General features: G+C 31.0%; 1 protein-coding gene and 1 long non-coding RNA gene across 3 annotated transcripts; both read left to right on the forward strand.

Moving 5' to 3' along the window:
* The first annotated feature begins 2987 nt into the window (after positions 1-2987).
* On the forward strand, positions 2988-4699 carry LOC145012255 (uncharacterized). The gene is made up of 4 exons (XR_013664425.1): positions 2988-3376; positions 3471-3765; positions 3887-3970; positions 4063-4699. It is a non-coding gene; the product is annotated as an uncharacterized LOC145012255 (long non-coding RNA).
* Positions 4700-4785: 86 nt separating this feature from the next.
* LOC145011612 (uncharacterized) lies at positions 4786-7406 on the forward strand. 2 transcript variants are annotated; one of them, XR_013664182.1, is made up of 5 exons: positions 4786-6059; positions 6138-6245; positions 6670-6906; positions 6989-7037; positions 7157-7406. XR_013664182.1 is itself a non-coding variant. In XM_078970353.1 (5 exons), exons 2-5 carry the CDS (start codon positions 6533-6535, stop codon positions 7310-7312), a joined length of 525 nt encoding a protein of 174 aa, XP_078826479.1. In that variant the 5' UTR covers positions 4786-6059; positions 6138-6532; the 3' UTR covers positions 7313-7406. The 2 variants fall into 2 exon arrangements, 1 of the variants encoding a protein (XP_078826479.1); XM_078970353.1 differs by having other exon boundaries at positions 6138-6615.
* The last annotated feature ends 8899 nt before the right edge of the window (positions 7407-16305 follow it).

Raw genomic sequence — 16305 nt, forward strand, 5'->3', positions numbered from 1 at the left:
ATGTTAAGATAGATTTGATTAATTGTTGATATTCATCAAAAATGGCACGAAACATTATTTCTTTTCATGCATTTTTTAGATAAGGATTTTGATATTCTTTTAATGATATGAATGATTCGATTTTAGCTTGTAAAAATGGTGTTTTTGTTTGAAGCTTTACATTGTAATGGTGTGTATGAAATGTGATTTCTTTTTATAGCTTTGGCAATAGTGTATTGAATATTGATTCGTATAATGGTGTAGACAAAGCATGCTTGTGGCATTGTCATGTTGGACATATTAATAAGAAATGCATCGCTTAACTCCAAAAGGATGGAGTGTTGTAATCATTTGACTTAATGCTAGATGATGAATGAGAATCTTGTCTTTTGGGTAAGATAACAAAATCACCTTTCACTAGGTCTTGCGAAAGAGTTGAAGGATTGTAGGGCCTCATACATATAGATGTGTGTGGGCCTTTCAAATCTACCATAAGGGATGACAATAAGTTCTACATGACATTTACAGATTATTATAGCATATATGGGTATATCTACTTAATCAAACGTAAATCAGAAACATTTGAAAAGTTCATAGAGTTTTAACACGAGGTCAAGAATCAACTAAGCAGGAAGATAAAGATGGTTTCACTCTGATAAAGGTGGGGAGTATCTTAGTATCGAGTTCCATGACTATCTCAAGGAATGTGTAATACTTTCACAATTGACTCCTCCTAGGACACCATAAATTAATGGTGTGGCTAATAGAAGAAATTGAACCTTGTTAGACATGGTTTATTCCATGATGAGTCGAGCTTCGTTTCCTATTTATTATTTAGGGGTATGCCTTAGAGACAACCACCCATATTATTAATCTTATCCCTACTAACAAGGTTGCCAAAACACCTCAGGAGATGTGGACATGGAATGTTCCCTTGCTATGTCACATCAGGATTTGGGATTCTGAAACTTTCTTTAGTAAAGAGACCCACGAAAACCTAGAACCTAGAAGTGAGAGATGTATTTTCACTGGTTACCCTCATAAGTCTTTTGGATACTTTTTCTACAGAACTAGTGAGAACTTGGTCTTTGTAGCTCAAAGAGGAGTCTTTCGTGAGAGAGATCTCATATTCAAAGAAGACAGTGGGAGTGGTATTGATCTGGAAAAACTACATAATTAACCAATGAAGGAACCTTACAAGGCACTAGCTCTCAACCAGAGGATGAGACTCTTGTCGATCCTATTGATATTTCATTACCTCTTTGCCGATCAGGTAGAGTTAGCATCCCACAAGTCTATCAGGATTATGCTTTCCATAGTTGCCTTTCATGATTATGAAATATGGTAGATAGATGTCAAAACTACTTTCCTCAACGGGAAGTTGGCTGAGGATGTTTACATTAGTTAACCAGAGGGTTTTGTACATGCATTGTTTCCTAATAGAGTGTGTAAGCTTGAGAAATCCATTTATGGATTGAAACAGGCATCTCACAGCTGGAATATTTATTTCCATGATAAAGTCAAAGAATTTGGTTTCTCTAGTAGTGAGGATGAGTCTTGTGTGTATGTCAAAGCTAGTAGGAGTATAGTAACTTTCCTAGTATTGTATGTTGACGACATATTCCTTATGGGAAATGACATCCCAAACTTGTAAAAAGTGAAATATTGACTCGCGAAGATTTCGCCATGAAGGATCTAGGGGAAGTAGCCAATATTATTGGGATAAGGATTCTAAGGGATAGAAAGAAAAGACTTATTGGTATTAGTCAGAGTACTTACTTGGATAAATACGAAAGAATTTTAGTATGGAGATTTCCAAGAAATGAGAATTACCTATTCAGAGTAATTCCAGGTTGAGTAAGACTCAAATCCGTAGTACAAATGAAGAGATAGCTGAGATGAGTCGAGTCCTATATTTTTCGGTTGTAGGTTCGATCATGTATGCTATGACATGTACTCTCCCTGATGTGTCTTATGATTTCAGCATGGTTATCCGTTTCCAAGACAATCCAGGTAGAGCTCATTAGACTGCAATAACGAAAATTCTTAAGTATTTGCGAAGGACGAAGGACATGATTCTAGTCTGTGGTGGTAGTGATATGTTAAGAGTAACTAGATATTGTGACACCAACTTTCAAACATATCGAGACAACTTTTGTTCTCAGTCGCGCTGGGTGTTTGAGTTATATGGTGGAGAAGTGACTTGGAAATGTTCTAAGAAGGATATAGTGGCTAATTTTACTTGTAAATCAGAGTACATCGCAACGAGTGAGGCATCGGAGGAGGCTGCTTGGTTAAAGAACTTCATCGATGATCTCGGAGTAGTCTCGACCATTCAAGAGCCATTGGAATTTTATTGTGATAATCAAGAATAAGTTGCTTTCACCTAATAGCCCAAGGACCATGGTAGATTGAAGCATATCAACAAAAAGTACCATTACATCAGAAATAGGGTTGAATAATGTCATATTATAGTGAAGAGAGCATCCTTAGAAGATAATCTTTCCGATCCTTTCATGAAGGGTATGAGTAGGGTTAATCATAACCAACATGCTATGAGCATAGGCTTGAGAGATGATATTAGTTTTAGTAGTTAGTTGATATTTTGAAACTTGTAATAAAATAAATGTAATTGACTTTGGTGATTGAATAATAGAGATTATTTATAAGTATGGCTATTACATTTTTCAATTATTTATTCTTGTGTTCACTACAAGAAAAAGACCCTTTTACGATGTGCAAACCACGACACTCATTTATTCATGTTACGCAAAAGTGAGTGACATTAAAAAAGTGTCATCTCTTTAAAAAAATTAAGGATTTAGGTTACGCATTATTGCGTGCCCTTAAATTAGTGTCTCATGTAAAAAATTAAAAACACAGAGGGCACTTTATTTAAAATGTGCGTCCTCTGTGAATGTTGCTTTATAATTTTTACTCAAAACGCGCTTTTTAAAAGGGGGAAATGAAATCCTCGTAAAATTCTAAAATTTTTAAGTACCCGCTTCAAGATCTCCCTTCATTCTCTTATTCCCTTCTCTCTGCAAACCCTATTCACGATACCATCTCTACTATACACCTCGACAACTCATATAATCGTTTCTATAATTTTTTCTTAAAAACTGGCGTTCATTCCTGAAGATCACATAATGGCGACCAAAAACTAGGGCTTTTATTTCCCCCTTACATATAATCATGATTTTCATCAAGAGCTTCAAAAACACTTCCCCCACATACGCTTTTCTTCTTCGATCTCACATCCATCTAGGGTTTTGGCATACAAGAACTCAATTCGACTCATCACACACCAGCTATTAAGGGAAGACGTCAAAGCATTCATAGGCCGGATGTAAGTGCGTACAACATAATACGGGATGCTATCCCGTACTCTATTTTGGTAAACAATCGTATTCTATTTATTTTTTTCTAGTACTGAACTCTTTTGTTGATTGTTTCTATAAAGATTTGGGGTTTTTGTGTTTCCAATTTAGGGTTCTAAATCACGACTTCTGAATCATAGTCTGGTGACTCTCGGTCGTTGCTCACCACCACTTTCATTCTCTGTTGATAATGGTTTCTGTATGTTGTATGATTTGCTTCAGAATTCATGTCAATCTACGTTTCATCTTGTTGTATGTCAGTTTTTCTAGAATGAATAAATGGTACTGTGATGATGCCGTTTGAAATTAATTTGGTTTCCTTTCTTGGTGAAATTTTGCCCACAATGTGTTTGTGAAAATGCCGCTTTTGAAAAGAGAAAGTATTACAGATACTATAACAATTTTGGTAAGAGCTTGTTTTGTGTTCTTGTGTTTGTCCACCATGTGGGAAATTTTGATGGTGTTTTAGTTTGATGGATCTAATTTCATGTGAGGGTACATGGTTTATATTTCTGCTTATTTTTCAGATAAGCTACCTTGTGATGTCTGCTTATATATCCTTGGCATTGGGGGACACTCCTCGCTTCACTTCATTTTATATTTCGTCCAAGGTATTTTAATCATCTAGCAAAGCATTTAATTAATAGTATTTTTAAGATAATCACCATTCAAACTTTAATCATTTAATGTCCTTATATTCCAGATGTTCCTTGGGCTTTCTGGAGTAATGGTTGTCATGCTATATGTTATCCCTTTTCTTGTTTTGGCTGTAAGTTTCATCCTTTTCATGCTATCTGTAAGTTCCCTTTTTGGAAAATATAAAGAAAGAGGTAAATTCTTTTTTCTTATTCTCGCCTGCAATCTCATCTGGTGTTGATTTAATACTGTAATCACAACATGTCATGAGGTTAATGAAATAGTTTGTAAATATTGTTGCACTTTCCAAATCGTTAATTTCAAGGACAAATGCCAAAAATGCCCCTGTAGACTTAATTTTCTGTAATAACTTTCTTGGGTTTCTTTTGTCTGGTCATTATATTTTTGTTATATAGCTTGAATATTACTATAGATTTTGGCAAAAAATGCCCCTGTAGACTTAGTTTTCTATAAAAAAAAAACAGTTGTCGCAGTTTTATTTAGTTTTTTTTTTTTTCTGATCAGGGGAAAATGGGTTATGGGTAATAACTTTATTCGTTGAATATTCCTTTCTCTACTTCAATCCTGTGTTTGACAAAGCAGTTAACAAATTCTTATTTGGTAGACACTGACAGCCTCATTTAGCTTCTCAAATATTTTGGAGGATTAGAATCCTATCTGTTGTCACCAAAAAAGAATGTAAATGATGAATCATATATATATATATATATATATATATATATATATATATATATATATATATATATATATATATATATATTTCAATAAACAAATGGTAGCACTTGATAGTTGTTGCAGCAGCAACAGCCAAGCAGAGATAATATTGCTTGTAATAAGTATCCAGACCAAGTGCAGAAGGTTCTTTAGCAGCTAAACTTTTTACCAGCACAACTCCCTTCAAAAATACCAATTATAGCATATTTTAAACTATTAATGAATGAGAAACAACTAACTAATAGTAACCACGAACCATAGTGACCTGCAAAGTTATGGTTTTCATTTAGAATTTTTATTTGTTGCACAAGTAAAATACCAATTATAGCATGTTTGTAACAGGTTTGTTTATATGAATCAGGTATAGTTTTCATTAAGATAAAATATCGTTTATATAAAGTTATGGTTTTCATTAAGAGTTTTTATTTGTTGCACAAGTGGTCGATAAAGTTCAGTTTTGTTGCAAGATTTATCCATGGTGTTAAAAATGTCTGTGAAGTCCAAGTAAAATGACTATTTTGCCCCTGTGCTTTTCTCCTTCATCCTCTAACCCTATAAATTCCTCATTCTCCATCTTAAACTCCAACCAGACTAAAACCCAAAAATTAAACTAAGATGAAGGGGATTAAGAAGATGAAGATAATGGCAAAATAGTCATTTTACTTAGACTTAACAGACGTTTTATAAATGTTTTTTTAACACCCAGCCTTGCAACAGAACCAAACTTTGATCGTTAATTTTTATTTGTTTTTCTTAAACTATAAACACAATATTTTGCTAATATTTGAAATAAATAATTTCTTTTTTCTCACAGGGCATGAGTGATCTCCTCTCTCTAATCTTATTCATCATGCAAGATGAATCAGAAGCTTTTTGGTGTTTTGTTTCTTTAATGGAAAGATTTCAACCAAATTTCAACTGTGATTAAAAATGGCATGCACTCTTAACTCTTTGCACTATCAAAGGTTCACTCTCTTTTTGAACATATTATAATGGTATTTCATCATTTAATAAAAAAGAAAGAGTAAAACTGAATTCCTTCCACTCACCCCCACGAATGGTTAAAGTCCATTAAATATGAAATTAGAATGAATTGAATTTATCCGGTTTTTCAAAATGGAATATGGAATTCCAATTCTTAGCTGTATTATCAAACATGGAATTTCAAGAAATCTGGAAAAGTTGAGTTGAGTCCAAATTGTCAACCAAACACGGCATGAAATGGAATCTCGAATTCCGATTCCACCGGAATCCAGAGGGAGTAATAAACCTTTTGAGTTTGTTCGCACTGTTATTCTTCTCAAACTGTCGCTAATCATTCCTTTTCAGGTATATTTTTGTATTTACAACATATTTTTTTCTTTCCTAAAATAAATAAAGAAATATATATATTTTGTTAAAACCCAGGGTATATTTGTAATCCTCAAACGGAATCTCTATTAGAGTTTTTAGAAGTTGGGTATCTTCTTGATAAGAGTGGGCCCACCCACAGTGAGAGCCCAGTATCGGGTTCAGGTATTGTATTTTATTTCCTATTTTCCCATATCTGTTAACTAAAACGTGATTGTTATGTTATCCATGAGGACCAGATTTTTGGATGACGATTGCTGAAAAAGGTGATCCAACATGCTACAATATTGGCTACTTTACTCTTATTCTTAAGTTTTTTGTATTGGGTTGCCTTGACTTGAAAATTTGACTTTTCTGTCTGAATAAATTTATTTATTGCTCCATAGCACACCCTAAATAGACATAAAACCAAAACAAAAAGTAGACAAGAGAATTTGATAAGGGTGCATTACATGAAATGGTTGTTTATATTTCGAAAGCTTTACCTATGGGACATTTTCAAAGATTGCATTTGTGGCCACAAACAGACACATGAGTAAGCTTCTTTTAACATTTTATTTAGTATTTACATACGTAACATTTTATTTAGTATTTACAAGGGCGAAGTGGCAACCATGCAAGACTCACCAAAATTCACATCTGGGGACTACCCTGTAGCTTCCCAAAAGTATGGCCAGAAAGGGGAAAAGATGCTAACTGATTATCCATCAGGGAGAGAGATAGACTCCCATATGTTGAAAGAGCAAGTGCATATTTTGGGAGAGATTTGCAAAACGAGTCATCTGTTTGGTTTGCTGATTCCATTGCTTTTGGTCATCAACATCAGGTTTTGGGTGCATAAATTTAATCTTTTTACATCAAATCTGTCCAATCAGTTTTGCTGATGTGTAACATTTATGATCATTTAGATGTAGCATCAACACTACACCAAGAACTGCTCCATGCCCAGTCATAAAGGTCTACCCTCATGCTTTTCTGTTCCTCAATAAAAAAACTGAAAATAGAACTACTGGTAGTTGTGATTCCTATCATAAAGTTCTATTCACATGGTTTCTTTTTTATTGTTTTATTTTCAGGTTATAGATGCTTGTGCTAAAAGAAACTTGGGTCATTTTATAAATCACAACTTTCAACCAAATTGTCACCCTGAAGCCTTTCAAAGTTCCTGCATCAGGTTATTCTTTTTAGAAAGGAAATTGTCAAAGGAGAATTTAGTCATGGCTTCTTTTTAATGTTGTACATGTTTTGTTTTCTATAATAAGTACTATGAAATATTAGCAATGTGTTACATTTACTTACTATTGGAATAATTATTTGTATTTGACATATTAGTGAATTGAATTATCTTTGTTATTTATGGTATTTTATTTTGTATTATGATATTTTTAATGTATTATTTAATTTATAAATTAATAAATATATAAATATATATATTTTTTAAAAAAATTAAAATTACGATACGCCAAAATGTGTGTCGTCTTCATTTATGACATGGCCTTTCTTGGCTGGTGCTTCCTTGATACGCATTGCGTGTCATAACCGCACGTCGTAAATGCACGTCGTCTCTCTTTATGACAGGGCCTTCCTTGACGCGCATTTGCGCGTCGTCTAAGCGTTTTATGATGCGCAATGAGCGTCGTAAAAGGCCTTTTTTCTAGTAGTGGTTCTATGTTGTATGTTTTACTTCTTAAATGATTTGAGTATTCGAAACTCCATAGTTGTTCATACTTCTGGAAGTAAGTAGTGAATCAAGACTGTCATGAATGGATTGTATATGGTCTATGGAGATTTAATATAACAGTGATTGCTACAATATTCATGTGTACTTTAAAAAAATGAAGATTTTGAGTATTGGATAAACCCACGCTCAGGGAATTACTTCATGTATTATATCACCAGTAATTCTGAGATGATAACATCTTATATTCTTAAAATAGAGATATATGAGTTGTAATTTACAAGTCGGTTGTGCATTGGTGATATGTAAACGCATCAATAACATGATATTATAAAATGTAGTGTAATGCATGATTTTGTGAGTAAAAGATACGAGAATATTAGTCGAAAATTATTCATTTCTTTTTTCCTAACTGAAAAAGTGATATATTTGGGCCCCTTGGTGATTAGGTGTTGACATTGTAGTGTTGGCCCCCAGCTAGTACTGAATTGATATGTTCAATTAGTAGTCTTATGTGGTCAGAACAGATCGGGAAATTAGAAAACATAATTTTGGATAAGAGAATGATTGTAATCTATGTATGATTTCCATATGATATCTTGAAAAATAAAGGGATATTTGATCACTTACCTTAGTACCGATATCTGATCATATCAGAGTCTAGAGTTGCTTTGGAAAACACCCTTTGTTGTTTAATTTAGAAGTTATACTTGTAATTGTAGTTATAGACTTATCCAAGTGGAAGACTGTTGGATTAGGTGTCTAAGCCAATAACTAAATTGGTATACACTTGAATTAAAAGCAAATTCCTTTTAGGTTACCCTCAAAACTAGTAATTAATAGAATGACTTTTAGAGAGAGAGGTTGATTTATTGGTTTATTATAATATTAATAAATAGCAATAAATCATTTATTAAAATATTTTAAGGTTAATATATTGATTAGAAATAATATTATTAAATTAACAATTAATTAGAATTAATTTTAGGATTAACTGGATTAATTAAAAGTGAAAGGACCTAAGCTATAACTATTTAATACTTGAACAAGAGAAGGATTCTAAAATTATCTCAGGCAGGAAAAAATATGGAGCCTCCTTAGAGTTCTAGATTAATCCATAAGGATAACTAAGTGTGACAACCGTCAAATTTCGGTCAAGTCAAAGTCAACCGAAGTCAACAAGTCAAACCGTTTGACTCAATTTGCCCGTGAGTACTATAATTTACATTATGAAACTTCTACATAACTCTCTATTCTAATGAGAAAGCATAAAGCAAAAAGTGCGAACACCTAGATCTCCTTAACCTAAAACTGTGGTACGTGGCGAGCCCAAACCGATAAAACAATGTTGCATACTCATCGGGAGTGTGTAAGATCCTTAAACAAGGCTTAACAGGGTTTATGAACCATGCATTGCGATGCCGGACACTCACAATTGTCACACATGGAACCTCTCTCAATCGTTTTCCCTCTATCTCTCTCTATGTCAAATCTCTCCCAAATCTCTCCAAGTATGTGAAATATCTCTCAAATATCTCTCTGTATGAGAAATCTCTCCAAGAATGTCAAATCTCTCCCAAATCTCTCCAAGTATGTGAAATCTCTCTCAAATATCTCTCTGTATGAGAAATCTCTCCAAGAATATCAAATCTCTCCCAAATCTCTCCAAGTATGTGAAATATCTCTCAAATATCTCTCTGTATGAGAAATCTCTCCAAGAATGTCAAATCTCTCCCAAATCTCTCCAAGTATGTGAAACCTCTCTCAAATATCTATTTGTATGAGGAATCTCTCCAAGAATGTCAAATCTCTCCCAAATCTCTCCAAGTATGAGAAATCTCTCCCAAATCTCCCTCAAATAGTTCCCGTAACTTTTTAGAATCATTCGGGTCATTCCGACCCTTAACCGGGTCAAAAACGGCTTAAAACGGGACGAAAACGAGAAAAATAGGCTTTAGGAACTGAAACCAAGAAGAGAGGCCTCTTAGGACCAGAACCGAGCCTCTGTTGGCTGAGGCATGCGAGACCGAGCCTCGGTCTCTGCCTCTCTCGGTCTCTGCTCCTTCTCTCCTCTCTATCTCTACCCGCCTCTCGGTCTCTGCTCTCTCTTCCTTTCTCTCGGTCTCTGCTCCTTCTCTCCTCTCTGTCTCTACCCGCCTCTCGGTCTCTACTCTCTCTTCCCTTCTCTCGGTCTCTGCTCCTTCTCTCCTCTCTGCCTCTACCCGCCTCTCTGTTCTCTTCTTCCCTCTCAGTTCCTCTCCTCTCCCTTCTCCCCTCTCGGTTTCTACCCTCCCTCCTCTCGGTTTCAGCATCAGAAGGCCGAACCTCAGCCAGAATTCGGAAAATTGTCACTTTTAGCTAATTTTTGATATTTTTAACATTTTAAGCCCGTTTTTCGTGATTTTAAAGCGGGATTTTCTCCAGAAATTATATTTTAACATAATAAACCCTAAATATTCATAATTTAAACACCAATTTTCATTTGATTTTTGGTGTTGAGCTGTTTTGAGTTTTGGTGATTTGGAGATATTAATTTCGTTACATACATACTCAATACACATATGGTGCTTTTTAATATCATAATTCTTGATGTAGTTTGGATCATTTTCCCCTTGTCTTGAGCTCTATTTCTTATATTTAGTTCTTAGTTTATTATTTTCTTATCTTGGTTAGTCGATGTATTTTTTTTCCAGTTCCCCAATGGGGTTTTAATAATATTTTTGCCGTTCAAAAAAAAAAAAAACAATTTTAGTTTTATGTGTTAAATATTATTTTGGTTTTGTTTGACGCGCCACAGCTAATTGATAAACTAGCTTATTTTTTGAGTTTTTTTAAATTGTCATGTTTGGCAAGTCAAAAAATAGCTGATAAGTCAGTTTATAAGCTAGCTTTTTAAAAACCTACTTTAAGTAATTTTTTAGGAGCTTTTTAAAAATTCCCTAAACATACACTAATTTAATTACAAAAACGTACTTTTTAAATGTTCTTTTATGTCATGTTATATATTTTAGATAGTTTATCAGCTAGTTTTTGCCAAATGTTATTTTTTATCAACTAGTTTTTCAATTATCAATTGGTTTTTCAGCTAATATGCTAAACATAGCATTTGTCTAGAGCACATATGGCTTCCACAATAGTTCTCATAATTTACCTCCATTAGAACACATGAATTTTAACTTGAATAAAAAAATTAATTTTTTTTACCTAGTTAATTCAATGTATATGGTATGATTTTCTATATAAACTTTGTTTCACAGGATGTTATCTCATTTTTATCATATATTTCTTTAAATGTTCGAATCAATAGGAATTTAATGATCGGTACATCACTTTGCATTGAACCTATTAACCAAAATTGGGATGTATTTGAACTCATTCATTTAAGTTAATCGAACAAACGAACGAATACGAACAGATAAATGAATAGAACTTCTTGTGTGTGTTCTTTTATTTAGCCAATTACTTTGTTTGTGGTCATTCCATTTTGTTTGTTAGGATGATAAACAAAACAAGAACAAATATAAAAAAAATAGTTAACATAAACATTCAAATCAAGAATCACATAACATTTTCATTGCGTCAACTATTCTAATGTGTTGCTTGTACTAACGTTCTAAGTTGCAAAACCTTAACTACCCTTAAGAACTTAATTTATATATATATATATATATATATATATATATATATATATATATATATATATATATATATATATATATATATAAAATAGAAAAACACATCAATCAAAATTCATTTAAAATCTAATATTTCAAATGCTTTTTAATAATGATTGTAAAAATTTCAATGTGTGTTACTTATTGATTGATTAATAAAAATATTAATGTTTTCAAACTCCTAACTCTTAAACTTATATTATTTAATTTGTTAGTCAACTAAAGTATTTTTCTTACATAAAAATAATATTTTTATGTTTGGTTACTCATATTTGTTTATGTAATTAGAAAATAAGGTATACATAGAATGACTACTTCAATTTCACATAGGAATCGATAATACTAGAGATGTATGGTGTCTTTAACCGGTAGTAGGAGATCCACATATGCTTTTTAATTATTTATATTAATGTTTAGTTATATCTATTTTATTTTTCTATTCACCTTAATTTTTTAGGTCCAAATTAAGAAAGAGGGTTCTCGGTGCACCAATATAAAGTGAAACGTACGCCTAGCAAAATATGTAATTAAAATTAAATATCATATTTACAAATCAACTTATTTTAAAACTCTTGATGACATTTATGTATAATGATATATTTTGTATGACTTTATTCTTAATTTCAATGTTTACTATTTGAAAGTTCATGTATGAAACCTTGGATGTTTAGGTGTAATATAAATAGTATAATACAAAGTTTATTAGTTCAATAATGTTTATTAATAACTTATTCAAAACAACTTATTTCTTATTTTATCCAAAAATATTATCGGACGTACGAAAAGTAGATTATACTAATGTTATACAAAAACTTATGATATATATTGAATATTATAAAAGTAAAAGTAAAGTTTATAAGGTACGGACTATATTAGATAGTATCAAAATATAAATTTATGGATTTTTATGTTATTTGATAATTCGGTTAATACCCAAAACATGACTAAAAACGTAAATTTCAACATATTTATATTTTTTTTTCTGTACTTATTTTAACCACTTAAATGCCTTCTTGCGCAACGCGCAAGGTTACGCCTAGTTCATAATAAGAATAGTTAAAAATATTCAACCACGTTCATTTGAAACCTCCAACTTTGAACTTCTTTTCAAATTAATACATTAAATCCAATATTATTGTAATTTTAATATTAATTCTTTATTCTCAATATAATATACTTGGTTTGATAATATAAATATGATATTAAATTTAAAACATAATTTTTGTAATACATTGTAAGCCTATTTTTTTTAATAGTTAAAAAGTTTAAATGGAAAATCTAAACCAAAATGTCAAATTAACAAAAGAAATAGTTAAAAATTACTTTTTATAATAACGATATTTTCCTTAAAATAGATAGTCTAAAATAAGTTAAAATATTAAAAGTTTAAATAAACTATTAAATATAAAACATGTATGAAAAAATGTTTTTAAAATTCATTAACAATAAAATTTATCTATCTAAATTGAGTTTATTTTTATTTTGACAGATAGCGACTATTAAGATGATAGGATTATAAATTGAATAATTTGAGATCTATTATTTGATATTTAATAATAAATTAGTTTAAGAATTATTAATTTGAACTTACAAACAAGTATATATCTATTTTAATAGCATATATTTATCAATATTTTAATTATAACTGCGCAACGTGCGGAATATCACCTACTGTACACACACACACACACACACACACACACACACATATATATATATATATATATATATATATATATATATATATATATATATATATATAATTCAAATGTTTCTAGCAACTATTGTGTGCATGTATGCACCAATGAGAATTCAGGAAATAATAAATAATTAAATAAATTTAAAAAATGGTATGATGGTAAACATACTATATCTAATTATGGTAAAGAATAATAAATCATTTAATGTCTCCTTTAAATAATGAAAATCAGTTTAAAACCCTAAATATCACCCTTTTTTTTGTGTGCATCGAACGGCCAATCTGTTTTAACCTAGGGCTTGTTTTCGTCTACATCCTTTTCCTACTATCGTTGCTCTATCAAAGGTCCTCACGCCTCCTCCTTATCTTCATCTTCTTGATTTTAATCTTGGAATGTACAATTACCATGGATGTAATCTTGAATTCGAACTGGGAAAAGGTACATTATATGATTTTTCTCACTTTTTGCTAATCTTTACTTGCTAGCTTCCATTTTTGATGAATCGTTTCAATCAAATCAGGACTTCCCAAAAGACCCAAGTGGAAATCTTATTGAGTTGAGGGATTTTATCAAGGAGAACATTCATGTGAATATGAGGCCTTTACAAAGCAGCATTATCGGGAGCTTTGAGGCATGAGTAAATCTGAACAAAAAGAAAGTTGACTCAGTAAAAGCTTGAATTGGAGAAATATACAGACTTTTATACCTTTTTGTGAAAGGAGCAGAGAAAACTTGAAGTAAACCCACGATTGCATCCGACAATGGGAAGATGTTGACATATCTTTTACTAATGCACATGTAAGTCTTTGTTATTATTCTTTGTTTCTTTTTCTACGTAGAATGCTGTGAATGGAGTTGCATATGATTGATTTGTATGATATTTGTGAACAGACTGTTAATAAACACGCAATGTAGGGGTGGTTTTCTTTCGCCATTGGAGAAAAGGCTGTAATATGTTTTTGAAGTCTATAAATATAGCTTGCTCTAGGCTTGTTTTCATGGAAATATCAATGTCATTCGGTTTTGATTTAGAATGTAAAAAACAATAAACAAGTGTAAAATAGCAATTTTGAAAGAATTCAAGGTTTGTATTTTGTATTAGTGGACTTGAATCATTTAATCCCCAACAAATGATTTATGTAATGTTACAAATTCTTTAAGAATATTCAAAACCATTATGCAAGAATTGTTTATTCTGTAAGAAAATTTATTGATGTATTATGTTAGAATTGTAGTTAATTATTTATATGTTCAATGTGCGATTGTTACAAGTGTATCACTACAAAATAATTTGCAATGAATTTTTGATAGAAATGGCTTGAAGAATGGTTTGAAGATCTGATGGGAAAGACTTGATGAATAAATTAAAGAATGATTACACTCATACAATGTAATTAAGAATGTTGTTATTTTTTAGAAATTACAATTGTTATTCTTTCAGAATGTTGTTATTATTCAATGAATCACAATCATACAATGTAATTATTTTGTATATTATTAGTTCAAAAATCGATTTTGTGTATTCTTTCAGAATGCATTTAATAGTTTATGATTGACATTCTGTCATTCTGACAGAATAAAATTGAAAATACATTTACTAGTTCATGGTTGGCATTTTTTCATTCTGATAGAATAAAATCGGATTTTTTAATTTGAATTAATTTAAAATATTCAGATTTTTAAAAATAAAAGAATTAATTTTCCCTAAAAATCCAAAAATTTCATTTTTTTAATATAGGTTAGTTGACTAAATTGTCCTTATGCTGAAATTAGTGTGATTATATGGTACATGTTATCATATTATAATATCATAGACCCTCAAATCATGACCTTTGATTCTATTTTATCCGGTGGTCTAGATCTGTGCATTCTGGCACACAATAGTTAGTAAAAACAAAATAACCTAAGCACACACACACACACACATATATATATATATACATATACATATATATATATATATATATATATATATATATATATATATATATATATATATATATATATTCATGGTTGGTCTTCTGTCATTTTGATAGAATAAAATCGGATTTTTAAATTTGAATTAATTTAAAATATTCAGATTTTTAAAAATAAAATAATTAATTATCCCTAAAAATAAATAAATTTTCCTTTTGTAATATAGGTTAATTGACTAAATTGTCATTATGCTGAAATTAGTGTGATTATAGGGTACATGTTATCATATTATAACATCATAGACCCTTAAATCATGACCTTTGATTCTATTTCATCTGGTGGTCCAGATCTGTGCATTCTGGCACATAATAGTTAGTAAAAACAAAATTACCTAAGCCTATATATATATATATATATATATATATATATATATATATATATATATATATATATATATATATATATATATATATATATATATGGGCTTTGGGAACATGTGGATATTATGTACCTAATATTATATATAGAACCATCAAAAACATTATAATTGTAACGAAATTCAATCAAATATTTCTTCCATATTTCTTGTATCCTCTATTAGAGCATACGTTAGGCTTTGTATATATTTTTTGTGGAGTTTTATAAGTTTAATTTTGAACCACAAACCATATATAAGAATATTTTCTCAACTACAAGTAGTTCGGTATATTAAAATTTACTATATAATAATGCATCACAAACTGTGTATAAGAAAACTATTGTTCATTAAAAATCTGACAAAACCACTTCACACAAATGGTCCCTATGGTTTAGGGTAATTTGCGTGTTTAGTCCCTAACTTATTTTTTTAACTCGGAAGGTCCCTACTGTTTGTTTTTGTTACGCGTTTGGTCCCTGTCTTAGCTAAAAAGACTATTTTGTCATTGATTTTTTAATTTATTTAGATAAACACACTCCCAACCCTACTCCCTTCACCTTACCTTACCTACCCCACCATTTTTTCCTATTTAAATAATAGTATTTTTAGGTAAGATAGGGACCAAACACGTAACAAAAATAAACAGTAGGGACCAAACACGTAATAAAAGCAAACATTAGGGACCTTCCGAGTTAAAAAAATAAGTTAGGGACCAAACATGCAAATTACCCCAAACCATAGGGACCATTCGTGTAATTTACTCAAAAAGATACAAGTATACATAAGGTAGGTGTCGGATGAAGTTATGAAGTTTTTATTAGAGGTCTAATAAAAAACA

Source organism: Lactuca saligna, chromosome 8 (genome assembly GCF_052625555.1).
Source record: "Lactuca saligna cultivar CGN05327 chromosome 8, ASM5262555v1, whole genome shotgun sequence".
In the NCBI taxonomy this organism is placed as follows: Eukaryota; Viridiplantae; Streptophyta; class Magnoliopsida; order Asterales; family Asteraceae; genus Lactuca; species Lactuca saligna.

Excerpts from the sequence above, each read along its gene's own strand:
- LOC145011612 (XM_078970353.1), top strand. The coding sequence starts at position 6,533 with ATGAAATGGTTGTTTATATTTCGAAAGCTTTACCTATGGGACATTTTC. Across the intron at positions 6,907-6,988 it reads CTTTTGGTCATCAACATCAG|ATGTAGCATCAACACTACAC; the intron begins GTTTTGGGTGCA and ends ATGATCATTTAG. Across the intron at positions 7,038-7,156 it reads CTCCATGCCCAGTCATAAAG|GTTATAGATGCTTGTGCTAA; the intron begins GTCTACCCTCAT and ends TTTTATTTTCAG.